Source organism: Hyperoodon ampullatus (assembly GCF_949752795.1).
Source record: "Hyperoodon ampullatus genome assembly, chromosome: 3".
Taxonomy (NCBI): Eukaryota; Metazoa; Chordata; class Mammalia; order Artiodactyla; family Ziphiidae; genus Hyperoodon; species Hyperoodon ampullatus.
In genome coordinates this window covers 82,564,513-82,588,234 of record NC_136916.1, presented here as the reverse complement: position 1 = coordinate 82,588,234, position 23,722 = coordinate 82,564,513, and the positions used below count along the sequence as shown (strand labels likewise).

The 23,722-nt window shown below is 40.1% G+C and overlaps 1 protein-coding gene across 1 annotated transcript in view; it reads right to left on the bottom strand.

Moving 5' to 3' along the window:
- Positions 1-20,148, bottom strand: part of LOC307049320 (A-kinase anchor protein 13-like) — a gene marked incomplete at its 5' end in the record, with an annotated part of 268,607 nt that extends 248,459 nt beyond the window's left edge. Inside the window, 3 exons of the mRNA XM_079698797.1 lie at positions 11,634-11,677; positions 18,452-18,585; positions 19,541-20,148. Coding sequence (XP_079554923.1) covers positions 11,634-11,666 — 33 coding nt within the window. The remainder of the gene's footprint in view (positions 1-11,633; positions 11,678-18,451; positions 18,586-19,540) is intronic.
- Between the last annotated feature and the right edge of the window lie 3,574 nt (positions 20,149-23,722).

Genomic DNA, 23,722 nt, shown 5'->3' with positions numbered 1-23,722 from the left:
CACTAGTGACAAAGTTGTCATTATTTAAACACAGTCCTCAGATCTGGCTGGAAAGAGCCTCCAGGCTACAAAATGTTGGAGCTGACCCATCAGACATGTATTGTTAAGGCTAAGGCAGGTAATTCATTTAAGAGATGAGAAGGCTGATAAAGCTCTCTTTGTAAGAGAAAAATGTGACACAGTAATAGCCAAGCAAGAGGCATAGCCAGATTAGTTCAACTCCTGCTATGGAAACACATTTCCCAGGAAGAGATAAAATGTTGCTATTACCAAATAGGTCCTCTTCCCCAAAAGGCGGCAACTGAGAAGATTAAAGCTGGGGTAATTCAAATTCTGCAGCTCTTCAGAGCTTTGATTATTTATGCCAACTATACTTATGCAAGAATAAACTGTTTTAATTGCTCATTTTAAACCCGCTTCTTTCTTAGCACATCTCCACTTGCACTCTCATCTTCTGGTACCGTTTGGGCTCTGAGGCCACTTCTGATTAGCACACACACAGCATATTAATCCACTGCACAAAGTCCTCTTCACTGAGGCTGGACACAGAAGTCCACAGTCAACAAGAATCCAATGTGATGGCAGGAAATCACTCTAAGTTTTTCTCAAGATCTAAATGTGAGTCAAATGGAAAGGCTCTTCTGATTTCCCTTTTTTAAACGGGCTTGGGAATCATTCACAGGATTTGAACCCTAGGTCCACCATAGCTGCAACCTCAGACAAGTCAGTTACCCCTTGGAACCCTCACTTCACTGGCTCTAAAGTGGAAATACTGACCAAATCTTCTGTCTCTTGTCAAGATTAATGAGGGAATGTGTGTAAGTGCCCACCTTACCCTGCCAAGGAGTTCTCAACCAATACCAGCACCCTAACCCACCTTTCCCTTCCTTGAGAAAACAGAGAGCAACATCATCTTAAGAGACGGACCCTATTCTAATAGAAATTATAATCACTGGATATTGTTTTGTTTTGTTCATTTTAAATGAAGAAAGGAAGCCAGTGCCAAAGATCTACCTTCCTATGATGTTCTTCTACTGTCAGGATGTTCCAGGCAAACACTTCAGTGCTAAGGAAAAAGAGAAATGCGAAAGGACATAATAAACCAGATCTGTTGGGGTTCTGGAGATTTGTTTTGCAATTAGAATGGCTCTTCCCCTTGAAAATCTAATAAATGTGGGTTTCATTCCAATCATATGGCAGGTAATAAGTATCCCATACATAACCTTGCAGCACGCTTAGAACAGAATTTATACCTCACATCTATCTCTCTGCTTCTAAAAAAGTATTTAGTTTGTGGGCTTCCCTGGTGGCGCAGTGGTTGAGAGTCCGCCTGCCGATGCAGGGGATACGGGTTCATGCCCCGGTCCGGGAAGATCCCACATGCCGCGGAGCAGCTGGGCCCGTGAGCCATGGCCGCTGAGCCTGCGCGTCCGGAGCCTGTGCTCCGCAACGGGAGAGGCCACAACAGTGAGAGGCCCGCGTACCGCAAAAAAAAAAAAAAAAAAAAAAGTATTTAGTTTGTAAGGTAAAAAAAAAATGCCTTTTGGTTTTCCTGAGGGAGACCTAGAGATGTGTTCAACAGACTACAAATCTTGGGGACACCAAAAAAAAAACAAGTTTATAATTGAAGGATCTGAGAAATGAACCCCAAGTTTTTCCTCTTTAAATGTGTCCTTATGGTCATTTTAGTTAGTGAATCATCAGCGTCCAATATAAACCTTCTGAGTCAGTGTTAAGAGTCACAACCATCCTTTCTGGAGTGTCATTAACCATAAAGTGCCCAATGCCCACTGGAACACTTTGGCAACCACTAGGGACATTATTCTAATACAGAAAAGCATCAAAGACCTGCAGGAGCTGCACTTTACAAGAGAAATGCCTCACTTACTGTTCAAGGGCCTTGACCTTCCCTTCTCTTCACTGGTCCAGAGCTAAAAAAGCCACCCACCCTCCTGAAGATAAGTATCTGACCAAGTAATTCACCAGGATGGCTATTACTGACTTCCCTACATCCAAAGTTACAACCCACATTTTATTTTTACTCTTTTTTTCTACTGAAGAGGGATTTCAATTAATAACTGTAATCTATTCTCCAATGTGTCTACAGCCCAAAAGACATTCTAATCCTTACCTGTTCTACTTTGAAATAGAGTTCAATGCTATCTTTTCAAATATTCCTCTCTTCTTTGGCGTTCCCACAGCTACCTTTTTTCCTCTGACTTAGCCCACTTACCACCAGACTTATACCACAACTTCTCTGTGTGTGTGCTCTGAATCCTAAATTCAAGCCACTGCCTCCTGCACACTGGCTGGGCTAATTATTTGCAGATCCTGCTACCTGACCAGATCTATCACAACCCCTATGAAACTTCAGGCAAATCCCTCAATCTCTCTGTAGCTCAGTTTCTTCACTCTTCCCGCAGAGTGAGCTCAACCACCCCGAAAACACAATGATCCCTATGACTCATCAAATTGTTCTCCAGTCCTGACCTCTCCTACAAAGTGCATCCCCACACGCTGACTATGGGACAATCACTTGGGTGCATCATCACAACTTTTTCTCCAGAAAAGTAAAGTGATGAGAGGAGAAAGGAAGTGACTTTCTCTGGAATAATCCGGGCCTACTTATTCTTGACCCCTATTGTCTCCTTGTGCCTTGTAGACCTTCAGGTTTGGCCTGGCCACATTTCTTCTAGAATTAGCCTGAGGCTTGAGATAAGAAGCATCCAAAGACCCTTTCATGCTCCTCCTTCAGAAGTTTAAAAATCTTTCATCCCCTTCAGCTGTTAGTCTGGGGGAGGATTTATTTACTGTTGCTAATGTCCAGTTGCTAGGTTGCTAGGTCCCCTCGTGCTTAGTGTGTGGGGGTGGTGGTAGGGCCTATTTTGTTTTATAAATACCAACCTTTGCTTCATGTGCCTGGCTTTTTCTTTTATCACCTGATAGCATTCCCCATCCCCTATTCTTTCTGGGAAAAGTGTATGCTTTTTTTTTTTCATTGGGGTATGGTTGTTTTACAATGTTGTGTTAGTTTCTACTGTACAGCAAAGTGAAGTAGAGTTCCCTGGAAAAGTCTATGCTTTTATCTTGATAGTGAGAAGGGCTCTAGAGCCAAAGGGTACATGTACTATGTTCATAAAAATTATTAGCAGCCACGTGGTTTGCTGCATGTTGTTTACTGTAAACAAGTGGCTCAGACCATTAGTCCCATAATGGCTAGAGATAATAGTTCAGGACTCAAGAGATATAGGTACTATGTCTAGCATGCCTTTTCAATTCGCTAAATGACTAGGTAGGTTAGTTATTTCACAGAATACATCTCTGGAATAAAATCAGATACTCTAGGCTACACTCTGCAGGGATGCTGTACATATCTCCTTACAATTATAAGGAAGTTACATATGCACAATAGAGACATCGTTATCACATTTATTTCCTTGTTAGCAATACTTTTAATCACAAACATGACATTACTGACTATTCAGGGCTCACACAAGGTAAACTTAATCAATAATGAAACTTGGGAAACAAATGAGCATCTTTATTTTTTTTAATGAGCAACTTTTAAAAGGCAGTTGTTCTGTCAAAAAGAAGCAAAGTGCTAGAAAATAACTGGCTAACTGGCCAATACTCTTCCAAAATGTCGGTATCATGAAAGACAAAGAAGCAAAGGAACTGTTCCTGATTAAGAGATTAAAGAGACTGTAAATATATACAGTGTGTAATCCTGGATTAAATCCTGAACTGGAGAGAAGAGGGGAGGAGGATGCTATAAAGGACATTATTGGGATGATCAGAGAAATTTGGATATGGGCTTACATTACATAAGAGTATTACATCAATGTTACAATTCCTGTTTTTGTTAATTGTACTGTGTTTCTGAAAGAGAATGTCCCAGTTCTTAAGAAATCTATGCTGAAGTATTTAAGGAGAATAGGGTATGATGCCTGGGAAAAGCAACTTTCAAACAGTTCAAAAAATATATGTAACACAGAAAATAATAAGCAAATCACATTTAGGCCACACCTAAATGTTAATAAAAGATAAGTAGAGGTGAAGTTGCATTCTTCTAACTTTTCTATAAATGTGAACTTATTTCAAATAAAAAATTTAAAAACATGGGAAATGGAAGACTAAACTTGGGTTACTTATTTTAAAAAGGACTTTATATGTGCAAGTCTCTATCACATTAAGTGGGATGAGATTTGTGTGTTTTATGTAACAATTATGGACAGCAACTGTGCATGTCAGCTTGGTATACAGAAGACAGACAATGGGTTTGAGAGTCACGATTTCTGGGTAAAGCCCTAACTTTTGCATATACTAAATGAACCATCTTGAGCTCTTATTTCCTCAAGTATTATGAGGGTAAGAATGAAGCTTCCTCCACCCTCACAAGGTTGCTGTGAGAACCAAATGACATAATGTATTCAAATGTGCGTTTTAAACCAGGAGGTAGTATATGAACATGAACTCTTGTTTTTAAGGAGTTGTCATCCAGAAAGGTTACAGGTGATGCAAATGAGTGTTAACACCAGTAGGTGAAGCATTCACGGAAAACCAGAAAATGAAAGAACTACTATGAAATCCTATCATGCACCGTTCATTTAGGTTCACAAATGGACTAAGAGCAAGTTTTGAAAATACATTTTTTTCTCCCCAGAAGCAATTCAACCATGAAAGAATATAAAAACTAAGCAGAAATTTTTAATTACACTGTCCTTTAATAAATGAGAGCCAAATCTGCTTTAAAATGTTCCTCCATTCAAGAAAATCCAATTTACATCTAAAATACGGATCTTAAAGATGACTACAGAGTACTAAAACTATTTTTCCTCAGGGGGGTAGTCCAAAATACTATGCTTAAACTGCCTGAGAATCCAGTCTGCCCAGGGCCCACAGCTCCACATTAGGATTAATCCAATATCCCTAAGAGGCCTGACCTGACCCCGAGCCACTGAAGGCTCTGAAGTTCAGAGTATACTCAGAGGTGGGTGTTGTGCTGGGCTTCAGACGTGACGAAAGGCAGGCCCTAGGGAGGTCACCCAATGGTCTGTGAAGTGCTTCAAGATCAGGCTTTTCCCTGTCTCCTCCCTGAGTCTCCAACCTCATCTAGGAGAGGACGCACCCCGCCCCCTCTGCACTCTTGAATCTCGGCAGCCATTTTTTCTGTTCCCCACACATATCAAGCCTAGCCCTCACTCTAGAGCTCTGCACTTGTTCCCTTGGGCTAGAACACTGTGCCAGGATCTGCACATGGCGGGCTTCTTCTGGTCATTCAGGTCTCAGCTTAACTGGCCCACCCCTCAGAGGCCTTCCCCGACCACCCAGCCTAAAATAGCCTCTACTCAGGCACAATCACATCACATCCTATTGTTTTATTTACTTTCATTAAACTGTTCTTCCTGATGTTTTCTTGTTTATGATTATCTGCCTTCTCCTCACTATAATACAAGTACCGTAAGAGCAGGGACCCTTCCATTCTGTTCATGGCTAAATTTCCAGCATCCAAAAAGGGGTTTGCACAAAGCGGGCACCTGAATGAAAGAATTCCCCAGCTCCAGCTCAAAATCCACTTCCAGTACTAGTGTGTGATTGAAATTTAAGAACTCCAGGAATAAAAAGTCAAAGACTCACATGCAACCCAGATTTCTGGAACTCCTTCCTCCTCTCTTGATTCAACTTTGCCTTCTCTGCCATAGTCCACTATCCTAATTCCATCCACTCTTATCCACTCAAAGAACTCATCTGTTCTCAGAGTCAAAAGTACCAATTTCTTAAAGATGACTCAAACTCTCTCTAGTTCAAAATCAACTTTCTTACTCCATAGCTCCAAGCCCACATCTCCCGCTGTAATCAGGACATCAATACGCCCTTCAACATGTCTAAAGAACAAAGTCATCACCTTCCTTCTTTTCCACATCTGGCAATGGCATCAGCTGTCATTCACACTCAAGTTCTCAATCAACTATCATTCATTCTTTTTCACTCCCCCATCTAATAAAGTACTTAGACCTACTGCTTCTTTTAAATATTTCTTGCATCTGCCACCGCCTCTCCATTTTTACCGCCACTAAACAACCTAGGCCCTCCCCACCCAGAAGGACCCTAGGAAAGCTGTCAACGTTTTTACCACCGCCACCCAAAGGTCCTGCAACTGCGATTCTCACACATGCACCTGGCAGTAATCAACATTTTTGTAGAGGCTGAGGGGAAAACCTGACCTGGTAATGTAACTAGCCTGCCTAACACAAAGGGTGTACTTGTGGAATCACAGAGCTGACAGGCAAGGAAACCAAGGCACAGCCAGGTTACGCTACTGGCAGCCGAAGTTCCAGGTTCCACGTGTTCCACTGTGAACAGTTCGCAAAAATAACTCATTACAACAGCTTCATTTAAACACTCAACAGTACTGCCACCTGTACAGTATGGGACATTTCTTACGTTTTAACTATTGCAGTTTATTGTGGACACATTTTTATTCAAAGACTGGTTAAGATGATTATTTGGAATATTTGGAATACAGCCTATTTTTCTTAACTTTCAGGTAAAAGTTCTTCTCAGGATCCAGTGTTTTTCCTTATTAACTAGCAGTTTTCTCTCTTCTGTTGATGACACGTACCCCTAGCATATCTCAAATATAAACTAAAAGAAAAACTTCAACACACTCTATTCTTTTGCTTAGTACTTCTTTCTCTAGGTGCAGAGAATTGACCCCCTTACCAATGGACTGTCCTGTACAGTTACAGTAGTCCCCCCAACCTCAGGGGGGTACATTCACCCCCAGTGAATGCCTGAAACCATGGACAGTACTGACCCATATATATTTTTTTCCTATACACACACACCTGTGATAAAGTTTAATTTGTAAATCAGGCACAGTAAAGAGATGAACAACAATAACTAATAACAAAATAGAACAATAACCATTATACACTGTAAAAGTGATGTGAATGTGGTCTCTCCCACCCTCTCTCTCAGAATATCTTATTGTACAAATTTAATGCTTTTTCCATCTTAACAAAAGAACTTATCACATACTGTGCCTGTAACTTTTGCAGTTTGAAGTGTGAAAGCAAAATCAGGATGAATCTGTTTTTCCTTCCTCACAATTTCATGGACAGAAGACTCATTCTTACCATAGATCTCAGCAACCTCAGCAAACGAATTTTTTTCTTTCATTATTAAGTCAAGAACCTTCACCTTTTCACTTAAGGAAGCACTTCATGGCTTCTCTTTGGCATATCTGAATTGCCAGCATCACTACTCTTGCGCTTTGGGGCCATTATTAAGTAAAATAAGGGTCACTTGAACACAGCATGGAGATACTGTGACGGTTGATCTGATAACCCAGACGGATACTAAGTGTTTAGCAGGCAGGACACACTGGACAAAGGGATGATTTAAATACTTCCCCTACAGGACAGAGAAGGATGGTGTGAGATTCCACCATGCTACTCAGAGCAGTGCACAATTTAAAATTTATGCATTGTGGGACTTCCCTGGTGGTCCAGTGGTTTAAGACTCCACACTTCCACTGCAGGGGGCACAGGCTCGTTCCCTGGTTAGGGAACTAAGATCCTGCATGCTGCATAGCATGGCCAAAAATAAATAAATAAAATAAAATTTATGAATTGTTTATTTCTGGAATTTTCCATGTAATATTATCAGTCAATGGTGACTGCAGGTAACTGAAACCACAGAAAGCAAAACCGTGAATAAGGGGGAAACTACTACACTTTTCTTCACCCAAACAGTGTAAATCCCTGAGACTTGGCTTAGTTCACTGAAAATGGAGTACCCTGTTCACTCTTTAAGAAGGGATAACCAATTGCCTCAATAAGTATTACTGCTGATCGACATATTTGAAATCTGAAATTTAAAATAGTCTTCCCCAGTAGAGCCTGCCCAACTTCATTAAACACATAAATCATATATAAAGCACTACTTTATTAAGTATATTCCCCAGAACTGATGTCTAAGAACCTTGCTTCCCTAACAGAACGAAGCTTTTTTAAGCTTCATAAGCTTTACAGTGGTTTCTATAACTAAGCCCAGAAAATAGATTTAAATCACAATTTACCATCATTGATGAGCTGTGTGACCTTATCACAGTATCTTCAGAACTCATTTCCTCATCTCTAAAACAGAGAGGTTGAAGCAGATATTATCTGAAGTCTCTATTAACTCTAAAGTTCTCAAATTCCATAATGGCAAGTTCAGAAAACTTCTAACTGATCTCTCTGCCTCTACTCTCTCCTTCTAAATTATCCAGCACACTACCACCAATTAATTTTCCCAAACTAATACTGTATTAGCTTCCTATTGTTGTTACAACAAATTACCACAAACTCAGAGCCTTAAAAGAACACAAATTTTATTATCTTACAGTTCTGAAGGCCAGAGGCCTGAATGACTTTCACGGGGCTAAAATAAAGATGTCTGTGTTCCTTCTAGAGGCTCTGAGGAAAAACTGTTCCCTGGCTTTTCCCAGCTTCTAAAGGTGGCATTCCTTGGCTCACGGACCCTTCCTCCTTTTTCAAAGCCAGCAGCGTGGCATCTACAAATCTCTCTCTGACTCCCTCTCTCACTTACAGGAATCTTTATGATTACACTGGGCTACCCATATAATTAAAGGATAATCTCCAGTTTCAAGATCCTCAGCTTAATGAAATCTGTGAAGTCCCTTTTGCCATGTGAGATAAACATTCACAGGTTCTGGGGATTAAGACATAGACTCACTTGAGGAACCATTATTCTGCCTACCACAACTACGTAGTTATATCAGCCCCTTGATCAAACACTTTCAATGGCCAAAAGCAGACAGAGACATCAGAACAAAACTACAGAATATATCTTTTATACAAAGACACAAAAATCCTCAACAAAATACTAGCAAACCAAATCTAGCAACACACAAAAAGGATTATACACCATGACCAAATGAGATTAATCCCAGGAATGCAAGGTTGGTTTAACATTCAAAAATCAATCGATGTAATTCAGTAATGGAATGAAAGAAAAAAACCCACACAATCATCTCAATAGACAGAGAAAACATTCAACAAAATCCAACACTTTTTCATGATAAAAATACTCAAATTACAAACAGAAGGGAACTTCCTCAACCTGATAAAGGCATCTATGAAAACCCACAGCTAGCAACATCATACTAATCTTAATGGTGAAAGACCGGATGCTTTCCCTTTAAGATCAAAAACAAGACAAGGATGTCTGCTCTCACCACTTTTATTCAACTCTGCATTGGAGGTTCTACTCAGGGCAACTAGGCAAGAAAAAGAAATAAAATAAAAAGATTGGAAAGGAAAAAAAAACTATTTTCATCATCTTGGATGTAGAAAATCCTAAGGAATCCACTAAAAAAGTACTAGCTAATAAACAAGTTCAGCAAGGCTGTAGATTAAAAGATCAATGCACAAAAATCAGTTGTATTTATATACTAGCAATGAGCAACCTAAAAATGAAATTAAGAAAATATCATTCACAATAGCATCAAAAAGGATAAAATACTTAGGAATAAAATTCACAAAAATAAAAGGCATGTACACTGAAAACTACCAATATAAATCACTGCTGAAAGAAACTGACCTAATGAAGGATGACCTAAATGAAAGGAACAGAATTGAGTGTCCAGAAGTAATTCCTTACATTTATAATCAACTGATTTTCAACAAAGGTGCCCCAGAAAATTCAATGGGGAAAGAATAAAATTGGATGACTACCAAAATAATTGCTGTTCACAGCAGCATTATTCATAATAGCCAAAAAGTGGAAACAGCCTAAATGCCCATCAGCTGAGGAGTGGGTAAATAAAATGCAGTAGGTCCATATAATGGAATATTATTTGTCAATAAAAAGGAACAAAGTACTTACACTTACTCTAACATATACCTTATATACATGATGCTAAGTGAAAGAAACCAGTGATAAAAGGCCAGGTACTGCATGACTCCATTTATACGAAATTTCCAGAACAGGTAAAACCACAAAGAAAGAAAGTAGATAGTGGGTGCCATGGGCTGGAGGAGGGGGAATTGATGAGTGGCTGCTAAAGGGTGCGGAGTTTCTTTTGGGGTGATAAAAATGTTCTGAAGTTAACACAACTGTGAATATACAAAAAACCATAAATTAGTGGATTTTATGGTGTATGAATTTTATCTCAATAAAGTTGTTCAGGACTTCTCCAGTGAGAAGTTAAGTCTCCGCGCTCCCAATGCCTGGGTTCGATCCCTGGTCAGGGAACTAGATCCCACATGCATGCCACAACTGAGAGTTCTCATGCCACAACTAAGAAGCCCACCTGCCGCAACTAAGACCCAGCGCAACCAAATGAATAAATAAATATAAATATTTTTTAAAAAAAGAACTTTAAAAAACAAACCAAAAAATAAAGTTGTTTTCTTAAGTCCAAGGTATTCAATTCATGTGCAAACCCACTGGTGAACATAATAAATTGTCTCCAAGTAGTCTGGAAAGAAAATATGAACATAAAATATCTTCTAAGGACACATATATTTTTCTTTGTATGTTACATTTAACATAGAGATAAACTATGGAGCATGATCACATGAATGCTCTATAATAGAAAGGTATATGACTTTTATTAACACGGCATGGTTAAACATAAATACATAAAATGAACAGTCTGTTTAAACACCATTAAAAGCTCCTCAGCGGTCACAAAATAAACTCTGAGCACCTTCTTGTGTGCTTTCACAACTAAGCGTCACCCACCTCTTCAGACTTATCTCCCATCACCCCCAACACAAATTCAGCAGGGCCAGACTTTCCACTACCATCCTTCCCCGCTCACTGAACAACGTGCTCACTGCCACTCATCCCTCTACCATCTGGTCTGTGTCTTGAACAAATTCTGAGGATTTTTCAGCCAACGAAATGATCCTTAATCTTCAAGACCTGACTGAAGTCCTGCCCCATCAAAAAAGTTTTTTTCACGTCTCCAGACCATACCAACCCCAAACCCTCCAGCCTCTCACAAGTCTAACTATCCATACCTCTAAGCCAGCTCCTCACCAAACAGGCACTTTTCACCACTCTGATTCAGATAATTCACTCTTACAACAGTTTTTTTGTTTAAAAAACAAACACACACACCTAGAATTTAGTTTTTCCAGCCTCGATTCATTCATTTATCCATTTCATCTTATAATTCCCTCACTTTAGGGAGATGATACATCAGCTTTCACCCAGATACTTAAAGTAAATAGCACTTTTGCCAATGAAAGAGTGCCACCTAGTCGTGGCACAGGGTAACTGACCATGGCAGTAGGAAGCTACTTTTACAGAAATGCACTGTATGTAAAAATAAGCTGGAGTATCGTTTGGCAGGGCAATGCAATTGTTTTATACACGCATCTTATCACCACGATCAGTCTACCTCACAAGTCTTATGGGCATTATTTGTTCTCCGCTCAGTACCATGCATTATTATCATATAATATTTACTAAATTTGTTAAGTGTATTATGCCAATAAATTCATGTGTAGACGGTTAAAAATTCCTTTGATAATCACATGAGAGCATTTTTTGAGTTTATTATAAGAATTAAACAGCAAAAGTAAGTATAAAATGAAATCTTGCGATATACTCACATATAATGGAGCTTGTTGTGGATTAAGTTTCATGACCCAGGACACTGAAACAGAAAAGGGAGAAATAAATGAGAATAAAACTAAAAGTTATCGTCAAAAATCTAAAACCCTCCAAAAGTCTTAGATGTCAAGCAAGGTTACAAAAGCACAATCACAAGTCTGAGATTACTGGATGCCTGGCTTTCCTTAGAGGTTTGGGGAGGCAAGAAGATCAAAGATTGCAGAATGCCTTGTAGCCCCGATTCCATCTTTTCAAGTGGGGAGAAAGATTTTCTGATTGAAAAATAAAGACAAAAGGCTTCACTGTCATACAAGAAGTTTCAACAACAAACCAACAGGATATTAAAATCAGTTACCAAAGCAAGAACAGCGTGTGTGCAGTTATACTTTTACATAATCCCCCAAACTCACATAATGCTACCTAATCAGGGATCCCCCCCAGTCTCACTGGGGCGCTTAGGGTAGAAGGGATCCGCAGACCACTAGAGAGCCCTCTTCCTCTCAACCCTCCTCTCAGAGAAGGGGGGCTACTGCTGGCCTCCAACAGCTAGAAGTTGTCACTTTCCTCAAAATTAATAGCTGGATTCCCAGTGGTTACCTGCACTAAATGAATTCTCACAAACATCTTAGGAAGAACTTTAGAGGAGACTTCCAGCATTACATAATACATTTGTGAATATTGAGAATAGCATGTTCTTAAAAGTTTAACTTGGTAATTTGACCAGGATTTCCTCTAAGCCAAAATGATCATCGTCCAGTATTGTGTACTTCAGAAGGGCAGGTCTTTTGCCAAATACAATGAATTCGAGAATAAGCTGATCCCATCATCACAAGAGTCAGAGAAGCAGACCCAAGTGATTTCATTATAATCAACTTTAAGTGTCTTACCCATGATAGGGGACTGGATTAAATTATTATCCAGCAATATAAAAAACAACAGTACAGGAATGTCATTCATACATACAAAAAAAGATAAAATCCCATATGTGGTATTATACCAGACCAGATCACAAAAGCGTAACAATTAATTGAAGTCCCAACAGCATAAACTGGAGATGTTATCCAAGACCAAATTTTAGAATAAAAAGCAATGCCTTAGCAACCGTGCATAACTCCAATAACAGAATCCTCTCAATATTAAAACTCTCACAAATCTGCCAGTTTGGTCAGGCTGTGTGTGTCTGAGGATCAAGGCTCGCCCAAAAAATACAGTTAACACACACCTGTGGAAAAAAAATCTATAACCAGGCTCCTAAGCACAATCACCTCCAACCAGCAGGCCACGGGTTTCACTGTGTTCTGCTGGAAGACATGCTCACAGCCAGGGAGCCCCCGCAATGACTGACCACCTCCCTGCCTGCCCTGTTCATCCTCTGGTCTACCCGCCACACACACACATTGTAAGAGACTTCCCAGCTCAGGGCACTCTTTCCTTCCTGCCAGCCTTTATTTAATGGTTTTGTACCCATAGGTGCTAAAAATCACCCACAAAAACCCACACTGAAAACCAAGCTTGAGAAATGTAGCAATAACCAACGCTTTTAGTAGAAAAATAGAGATTTCCTGCCCATCAGATGCAAATAGCAAGCATAGATTAAAAAAAAAAAAAGAAAGACTGAAGATTGAGTATTTTCTCAACGCATTAAATATCCATTTAATTTAAAATTAAGCTCACTGTGCTCACTGGTCTTTTAATCAGCTTTCCAGGTCCTATTCAGACTTACCTGGGACAAAAGACTAAAAGAACCTATAAATTTATGAACCAATTTGCCTTAACTAACTTCTGAAGTGTTCCTGTCATCCCAAGCAGAAGAAATATCAGTGAAAACCAAAACAGGAATTAACACTTTGTAATCCATAAGGTTTGGAGAAATCCACAGAGACTAACTAGTGACTTAACAGCCCTCTGATGCTTCTTGATTTGCCAAAAAAACTAAAATGGCCTGTACAAGGACCACAAACATCAACTTATCTGATGTTCCCACTGCATTTGACGAAAGATCTGGTGAAACTCACTTGGCTCTAAGGGCTGATGCCATCTGGACTGTCTGCAATCATGAACTTGCCTAAACTTATTTCAAAGCCAAACCCATACAAGTTATTCTGATATGAGGATTAAAGAGGGATGACGAAGTGTCTGTCCACTCACACTGGTCAAAGGGACAGGTCATTGTTGTGTTGGCAACACAGCCGTTGAAAGAATACATCTGTCAAAAGTCATCGAGGTAATGACCCCAGAAGCATCATATTGGTAAATTCACATTGCCTTTAGGCTTCTTCAATGCTGACACACCAAGGGAAAGCGAGGACTAACATTTATAGAGCTTTATATCCAATATAATTTTTAATCCCCATAAAAAGATATTATTCTCTCCCATTTCATTGGGAGGGAAGAGTTCTTTTAATGATTAAATTATTTAATATCAACATCAAGAGGTGGGAGAACCCAGATTCAAACCCCATCTAACGCCACAAATTGATTTGCCCTACGTCTAGCCCTCATTCTACAAGGAATACAGACTCTCTTTAACTTTGTTAATTCAACTGTCACTGGGCGTCTCCCATGTGCCAGGCACCGTACTCAAGGCACTGAGAGTACAGAAGCTTCACAGAGCTTATTCTAGGAGTAACACAGATAAGTAAAGCATTAAAATAAACGGTTTTCAGATAGTGATTAGTGAGTGCTATTGAGAAAAATAAAACAGAGAAGAGGGAACAGGAAATGAGTAGGATACAGTTTTAAATATGGTGCTGAGGGAAGGCCTCTGTGAGGTGACTTTTACCCAAAAAATGAAAGAGATCAAGAAAGCTAGTAATACAGATAATAGATGACAGACCCTCAAACTGGTCCTAAAACTGAAAACTCAGAGTTCCGATGCTAAACCATCGAAAACTTGCTACGTATAATGCCTCAACTTATTTCACACATTTAAACAAACTTACTTTACTTACTTGAGAACTGTGTTCTAAAAAAAGGAGCATATTACAGGAAGGCAGTCTTTTGGGTCAAAGTAAATGCACTTAAAAATCAGCATATACACCAAGGCCAATTTGGAGATCACTGGACTCTTTGCTTTGCCAACAGAATTTTTATCAAGCTTTCCCAAATGGAAAATTAAAGAATTGCACTATGTCCATCCAATCATTTCATCAAGGAATTTTAAGAGAGAAAACCCTGGAATTTCTTCCTTACCCAAAACTAACTAGTGAGTGACCTTGCACAAGTTCACAGGTTTACTGGGCTGCTTCCATGTAACACAAGCACAACATGTGACAGACACAGTGGGACAGTAAAGGCTGCATGCCATTTGAAAGAGACCATGAAGAAAAGGAACTATCAAAACTCAAAGATTTAAATGATGTGATTTTAAGTATGTTCACCAACTCTGCCACTCAGTAGTAACCTGCTACAGTTCCGAGGAGTCATAAATTCAGGGGGTGTGAAATAATTACAAGCACAGTAATTATTTTTATTCTTCCCACATTTTGCATTTTATTTCAAAATGCTCAAAGGAAAAACAAATTTAAGAGTTTGCTATTGTATAAATGTCACACGTTCACTTTACGTCAAAACAAGACTTAACCAATTTTAATGCAACTATCTCAATTATATAAATCTACACACTCCCACAACACCCCAATGAAGAAGTCTCAGGGTGCTGCTGATTATGATTAGACTTTGTGCTGATGATCCCTTCTTGCACTTTAACATAAACTATCACCATAGGGTGCAATGCACAAACCATCATCAGAATGTACACCAGTTTTGTACGAACATTAACAGTAGCAAAAGTTTTGGAATATTCTGCAATTCACTCTACCTGAAAATGACTGTGTAGAAACTCAGTCACTATACAGGATCACAGAGAAACTCAGGCAAGAAGTGATACGCCTGTTTCATTAGTTTGGGGGAAGTAAAGGACAGAAAGCACTTCTACCAACCAATGTGCCTGAGCAAACGAATGCAAAACCTTAGAAGCTACAAAAAAAACAAAAAAAATTTACACACCTGAATAAAACTTGGTGTCAGGGCTTCCCTGGTGGCGCAGTGGTTGAGAGTCTGCCTGCCGATGCAGGGGACACGGGTTCGTGCCCGGGTCTGGGAAGATCACACATGCCGCGGAGCGGCTAGGCCCGTGAGCCATGGCCGCTGAGCCTGCGCGTCGGGAGCCTGTGCTCCACAACGGGAGAGGCCACAACAGTGAGAGGCCCGCGTACCGCAAAGATAATAATAATAATAAAAATAAATAAAAATAAAAAAACTTGGTGTCCACAACAGGTGTCAGCAAACATTTTTGTAAAGAGCCAGATGGTAAATATTTTAGGCTTTGCAGGTCATATGGTCTGTGCTGCAATATGTAAATGACTTGGGTGGGGCCATGTTCCAATAAAACTTTATTTACAAAAAGAAGAAGAAGGCTAGATTCAGCTAGTGGGCCACAGAATACCAACTCCTGGTCAAAAACTTAAAAAAGTACCTCCTAATAATCCAAAGAAGCACTATGTCCTCACTCAACAGTTTTATATGCCTCAAAGAATATTTTCATCTAAAAAAACACTTCTCAATACAGGAAAGGCATAGGGTGTGGCACAATATTCTCTAGATGAGAAATCAGATTAAATGGGTAGGCATCCAAGTTCTTTACTAATAAACTGTATGAGCAAGTCACTTAACTTGTCTGAGTCTCAGCCTCCTTATGTGTAGAAACGGCATAATAACTGCTGCCTATATTATGGAGTTGGTGTAAGAATCAAAAGCAAGTGCCAAGTACTAATGTAGAATATGTCTCCAGGGTATACTGTGTGAATACAGTGAGATGCCAAACAGTACGCATAGTATCCTCTTTTTGTGTAAGAAAGGGGGAAATAAGAATATATATTCATGTTTGCTAGTATCTGCATAAAGAAACACTGGAAGGATACATTAGAAACTAATAAAACTGGATATGAAAGGTGAGGGTCACACGGTAGAAGAGGATGTGGGTGGGAGAATGACTTCTTAATAAATCTTTTTATATTGAATTGAAAAAAAAAGGTGCCACGTAAAGCACTTAAGCACACTTGCCAGGCACAGAGTAGAAGCCACTGTTCCTTCCTCCTGGCAGAGTCTCTGGGTCTCAGTGGAGACTACCACATAAAATACTTTGAAAAGTATAAATGGTTAAATGAAAGGCTTCAGGTAGCAAGAGATGCATTTCTGTCTTAAAACAAGTTGGTGGGTAAAGTAGAATTGCAAAATATAACAAAATAACCATAGTAAAGGATCTGGAGGAACAAATACCAAAATGTTAAATATACGTATTTCTGGGGATTACAGGGAATTTTCATTCCTAAATTATCAGTTTCTTAATTATAACTATTCAAACAATGAACAGATATTACTTTTGCAATCAGAAAGGAAACATTACACACAGCACATCTGGTTTAAGTCCCCGGTCATTCAGTGTATCGCAACTGACCTAGAAATGAGTAAAAAGACCTTTTTTTTCCTAAATGAAAACACTGAATAAATCTACAATCTTTACTAAAGGTCCCTGGAGCTAATAAAAGCAAAGCAATTAAAACAAGAATGTCTGCACCCATACGTTTGTAAACTTAAACCAAACTCACTATTCTTTAGCCACAGCCACACAGTACACCAAACAAGCCTTTAACAGGTGCTCCACCCTTAACGAAATGCCCAAGGGGAGGTGGCGGGAGGGGGAGCGAATCACAGGCCCCCCTCAACACCGTATCAGGAAATTATACTGCAGGCTGCAAACTCTCTTGAACCTGTGAGCGTGGAGATCTCAGCCCATTTCCTAAGGACCAGCTGTCCGTCTCTGACAAACCTATCACTTCAATTGGTTTTTGCAAATGATTTTTGTCATCCACAACAGGAAAGCTTCTAAATCCACAAAAAAGATGTGCAGCCCCCAGTCTCATTAGGAGGAGGACAGCTGTTTGGGACACAGTCAAGTGTAAACAGAGTATTTTTACCTGCAGGGTACTTCCATGGCAAAATGTGCTTCAAATGAATTTCCCTGGCCAGAGACCCTGCTAAGACTGGGCTACAGTAAGCCCTTCGAAACCCACAAACATTTGGGGCGAGGGTTAACATGGAAATGACAATGCATACTCTGGATTCTTGCAAAACCGTCAACATTCAGGTCTTCCTCAAGGAAAATAACAAGATCCAAAGACTCCTTCCTTCATTCCTAAGGAGTCTGGGCTGGTGGCTATAAACATGTTATGAACTGGTTGAGGGTGGGAGCCAGGAATTCTGAACAACAGAAAAAGAAGCACAGTACAAAGAGCAGATAGACTCTTCCTGGGGAGGATGTCAAGTTATACAAAAAATATAGAATACTACATGTACAAAATACATTTCCTGAATTAGGGACTGAGAAAATCTTACAGAAGCCTCATAAATGTCCAAGTTCTTCTGTTTAAAAAGATGCACCGGGCTTCCCTGGTGGCACAGTTGGTTGAGAGTCCGCCTGCCGACGCAGGGGATACGGGTTCGTGCCCCGGTTTGGGAAGATCCCACATGCTGTGGAGCGGCTAGGCCCGTGAGCCATGGCCACTAAGCCTGCGCGTCCGGAGCCTGTGCTCCGCAACGGGAGAGGCCACAACGGTGAGAGGCCCGCGTACCGCAAAAAAAAAAAAAAAAAAAAAAAAAAGATGCACTGATTAATAACTGAGCAGTTTGCTCTAAGCAGTGATTCTCAAATCTTAGTGCACATGAGCATCCACTGGAGCCTTCTTAAATAATGCCGACTCTTGCCCGGTCCCCTCCCCCCACTTCCACCATCAGAGTCCAAATGAGAAGACCAAACCTTGTGATGTTTTTGCTTTGAAATCATGGCCCACACTTCTGGAAACAACGGTGTTGAGATCCGTAACACATGCCTGATTCTCTCACGGCACAGTAAGCCTTGCTCTGTCCCACCGTCTCATGACACAGTACTTACTACACACCAAGAAAAAAGCAAAGCACTAGTCAGAACTGGGGTGAGATGGGAAGAGAGGCCTACTGCAGGTAGTCAGGACATGAAAAGAATGAAGAATCTAACAAAGTGCAATACTCACAGTAAAACAAAAGGATTCAGCAAACTAAGACAAAACCCAAGCAACAAAACACTAACACCCACATTCACTCATTTAATTTCTTCTTTATCAGTGCTGGATTACCCAATAGGCAGAATGATCCTGAACTTAGGGCAAACATACACACGCAAAGTAATTATCGTGGAATAAAAAATCAGAACTCTTTCCACGATAATTAATTAATTAAAATAATTAAGAAATTAAACTTAATTTTAAAACTCTGACTTTTTTACACTCATCTTAGAGCTTGCTCTAAAATTCATATGGGAGAGTACACCATAGTCTTTTTAGAGCTTAAGGGCTCCTTTTCTTTATATATGTATATAATTTCTGCCTGGCACATAAAGACTCAATAATGGGTGATAATCTCATATTTCTGAGCCCTTAGAATATTCCATGTACAGCTAGATGCTGAGCTTTAGGGATAAACACCACATGGCCGGTACCAATTTCGTAAGTGACACATTAAGTAACCAGGTAATTTATAGTACAATATGATTAAGTGCAATAATAAAAATTTTACAAGGATCAGGAAGGAGCTATAAACTCTCTAGAAGGTGGAGGCCCAGGCACAGCTTACTGGAAGAGGCCAACCCTGAGGCAATTTTCACCAAGTGGACATAGAAGTGTAGTGCAGAAAAAACTGCATAACCAAAGACAAGACAGCACAGTAAGTTCTTAAGAACAATACAGAAGAAATGAGAAGTGCAAGCAGGGGATGATGGGAGAAGTCAGGAGAGGCACTCATGTAAATTCACATGCCTAAAAGCTGCTCGGCCTCAGAAGCCAAGGAAGGAAGACAGAGAAAATATACAAACCAGTGGACACAGCTCTAGCCTAAAGAAATTATGGTCATACAATGGCACTGGCATCAACAAATCTCTGCTTTGTTTTTTCTTTTTCATTTTCTTTTCTTTCCTTTCTTTGTCATCTCTCTTTTTTCAAAGCTCAGGCTCAAATGTCGGATCATACACAACTGCAGGTTCAAAGATTCATTAAAAAGTTTCACTGGAAGGTAATCATGTAGCCTAAACTCAAACCCAGACAGAGCAAGTATCTCTTGTGGGTTACAACCAGTAAGGTCAGGCCAGAACCTCACCATGGCTTTCCTGAGGTGCAGCAAGCAAAGGCTGGCTTCCCAATCAATTTCCCCAGGCCCTGGGATCCTCATCCCAAACCCTAGCCAAATCCTGTCAGCCATGGAACTCTATAAACGCGGTCTCAGAAGCAGCCCACATTACCCTCCTTCTCCAAGTAGGAATCACTGCCAGTCTACCTGCCTCTGCTTGTAGACATGAGTGCCAGGGCCTTATCACCTTGAGAAAATCTCTCCATGCTCCATTTGCACCTCTGACTCAACCTTCCTAAAATGCTTCTTTCATTCTGCAGCTTCCTCTCTGCCTACATAGTAGTATGCAATCACATAGCAAGGTTCTTTGGGGGCACCAACCTCTTTTCTTTAGGAAGTTCTAGGCGATAGCACTAAGATCTGCCTTGCTTCAAGAAAGGGAGGGAAAAGCCTAAAAATAAGATGTGATCACAGTTTTGGGGACACATTTAACCCATCTTAGTTCTTCTAAAGGTGGAGCCCTGCACCCTAGGGCTCATAAGCCCAGATGCTGCATCCACAGACACACATGGGCAGCTTGGGACTGGCAGTTGCCAACAGAGAGATTAATAAGCTCACTACATTTCCTCTGCAAAATATTCAATATCATATTTATTTTACACCAACTCTCTATAAGCCACTTTGATAATAATGAAGATACTAAAGGAACAGATGACTGCACAGTGCCCATCTAGATTGGGGAAACAACCTTCTAGCATTTAAGAATTCTTGGGGGGGGTGGGGGGAGGAGGCAGGTCCGAGAGGGAGGGGATATATGTGTACATGTAGTTGATTCACTTCACTGTACAGCAGAAACTAACACAACATTGTAAAGTAACTATACCCCAATTTTTTTAAAAAAAAATTTCTTTAGCAACCCCTCATAGAAGAATGTAAGGATAAAAATGAGAATGGCAATATAATTCAGAGAAGGAGACAGACAGACTTGGATTTGAGTTGTTAACTCTTGGCACTTCTGGTTGCATACCCTGGACAAGTTATTTAACTACCAGGCTTTATTCTCATGTGTAAAATGGGGGGAAATAAGAATAAAAGATGTGTGTAAAATGTTTATACAGTACTAAGGAACAAGAAAGTACTCAATAAATTCAGTTCCTGTTCTTACTGCCTGGAATGAGTTATGTGATTAGCCATCTCAGCACTCACCTTGCATCACATTCAACTACTCTACCATCCTAATCACTGCTGATGTCTAATTCTAAATAAAGGGCACTGATGAGGGAAACGGGGACCCCAACAGATACAGTGCTCTACTAAATATGCCCTCTATCTTTGGTGAACTCTCAGAGGCCATCCAGGCTCCCCCCACTACCCCTTCTGATGTCCCTGCATAGTGTTCAGTGCATTATCTATGCGGCCTTATTTAGCACTCCTCTCCCCTACCCCATACCCTCCTTTCCACTTAGCTCCTACACACACTATCTGCATGCACCGTGCTCAGTCCAGTCCTCAACTCCTTTGCCTTCCACTTTGCTGATAAGCTAATTTATACAATCAGCAATAAGTCACACACTGGGTTTTATTTCTTTTACTTCTGTGCTTACCCTTTCTCCTTGTTTATTCTAGCCCACCACACCTGTATATGTCTTCTGTAGCACTCCTCCACACCACTACTGCTCCTGTCGCAGCATCTGGCATGGTACTGAGCACCCAAAAAACACTAAAGAAATACCTGATTGACATGAACATCAGAGACAGAAATTAATCAGCTTTTCCGCACCATTTGATGGTAAAGGATCCACAGCTATAAGAACAAAAATCAATCTTACCAAAATATCTAAGGTCAGTCTAGTCCCAGAAGGCTTACCTAGTAGCTTATTAAGAAATCCAGCCTGGATCAATTTGCTTGATTGGCCAGAGAGGTAACAGAGACCAGAGTGGGGGAATTCAGCATCATTTAACTGGACAACAACCCCAAAGTAAAGGGGAGGGCAAAGAGCTGCTTAACACCATACTTAGGCTCTCGCATGATGACTCGTGCTTCAGGGGAGAGGAACACTTGCACATGTTATTTCAATCCTCTTTTGGTGTTTAACACAGGCTTGTGGTTTCCTGCAAAAATAGTTTCTGCTGCTTTGCAGAGACCTATACAGAGAACAAAACTCCAAATGGCTATTCCACAGGTGAGAATTTTGCCGCCAGCTGTATCCTGTTATCCAAAGGAAACGGAACTGTAAGCTGCCAGGAGGTCCAGATACAGGAGAGCAAGACCATAAATTCAGTAAGTGCTGACAATCTTATCCCTATGGTAATAAGTATAAACTTTAAATTTAGAAAAATTCACACACAGCTGTGTTTTATGTAAATTAACCTCAGCAGGGGTTAAAAGGGACATCCTGTAAAGAGACTGCCAAATTCAAGCCTTATACTTCCTTCATCCTCCCCAACCTCTATCATCCAAAAAGCAAGCAATCCAATGGGCTAAACCAATTATAAACTATTTGGAAAGACTAAATATAGGCAAGTGGGCGCTCACACAAATGTAGACATTACTGAGCTGGATGACCTAACCTGGACAAATCCCAAGGCCTGGAGTGGCTACTTGGTTAGAAATTATTTCACAGTGACACACAGCCCACCTTCCTGGTCACATTACATGACAAAAGCACTACCACATCATTCCCACAAGTGGCAGGCAGAAGAGGTATTAGAAACAGATGCTAGGAATGTCAATGTTAGCTTTTAAATTGTTAAAATGGTTCGCATATCTCGAGGATAAATATTGCCTTCAATGTTATCTCCAGTAGTATGTCTTTAACATCTTGAGAACAATGGTATTTGAAAACATGAGAGGTGGCTTTTTTTTTAAAACGAACTCAAAATCGGAGGAAAAGTTTTAAACAACAAAGACTTCAAGCAAAAGAAATTTGTATATTTCATAATTAAATGAGAATTCTACAAAATCAAAGAAACTCCAGTATTTTCAGCAGCCCGCTATTAGAGGTTTTGGGGGTTTTTAAAAATATTTATTTATTTTGTCCGCGCCGGGTCTTAGTTGTAGCATGTGGGATCTTCGTTGCTGCATGCGGGATCTTCTAGTTGCAGCATGTGGACTTCTTAGTTGTGGCATGCATGTGGGATCTACTTCCCTAACCAGGGATCGAACCCAGGCCCCCTGCAATGGGAGCGCATAGTCCCACTGGACCACCAGGAAGTCCCTGTTAGGGTTTTTTCAAATATTACTTTATTAACTTCTTAATCGAAAATTTTCATTTTTAAAGGAGATTTTCTATTCATAAAGCATCCCTGGCCTGAGTTATCCATTAGGGAGTCATTTTGCTTTTAAATCATACAATGAGCAGAGAGTATTTTTTAAAATTACTGATAAACTTAGTTTAGGTGGAAACAACTAGGTCCAGTCAACTAAAAGCACACGAAAATCATCACCCCTACATCTAACAATGTAGATGCCATACAGAACCATAACAAACTATAAAGAACCTGTGATAATGTGATTAGTAGTTTTAGCAGAGAATTTAGCTACTTAAAGACCAAAATGTATCCGTGTTCTGACATAACAGAACTGTTTCCCACCCTCTCACTATATGGGAAAGGTCTCCCTCAGTAATCTCTCCTCCAAGTCACACTGAAGGGGAGTCTAAAGGAAACACTCTGCACTCATAGCGTCCACGGTAGAGGAGGAAGTGCCTATGCATTTTGAAAACGGTGACTTATAAGAGTTGCTGCTAATTCTGTTTGGATGTCAATAAAGACAATTCACTTTCAATTAGGACATACAGCTTCACAAAACAAACACAAGTGTATGACAACAATAAAGTAAAGAACTGGTAAGATTATATCTCAACTGAATCGAAAATCAACTACAACATGTTCTGCAAATCCTGCTAACTTGATCAGTTCATTGAAAAAT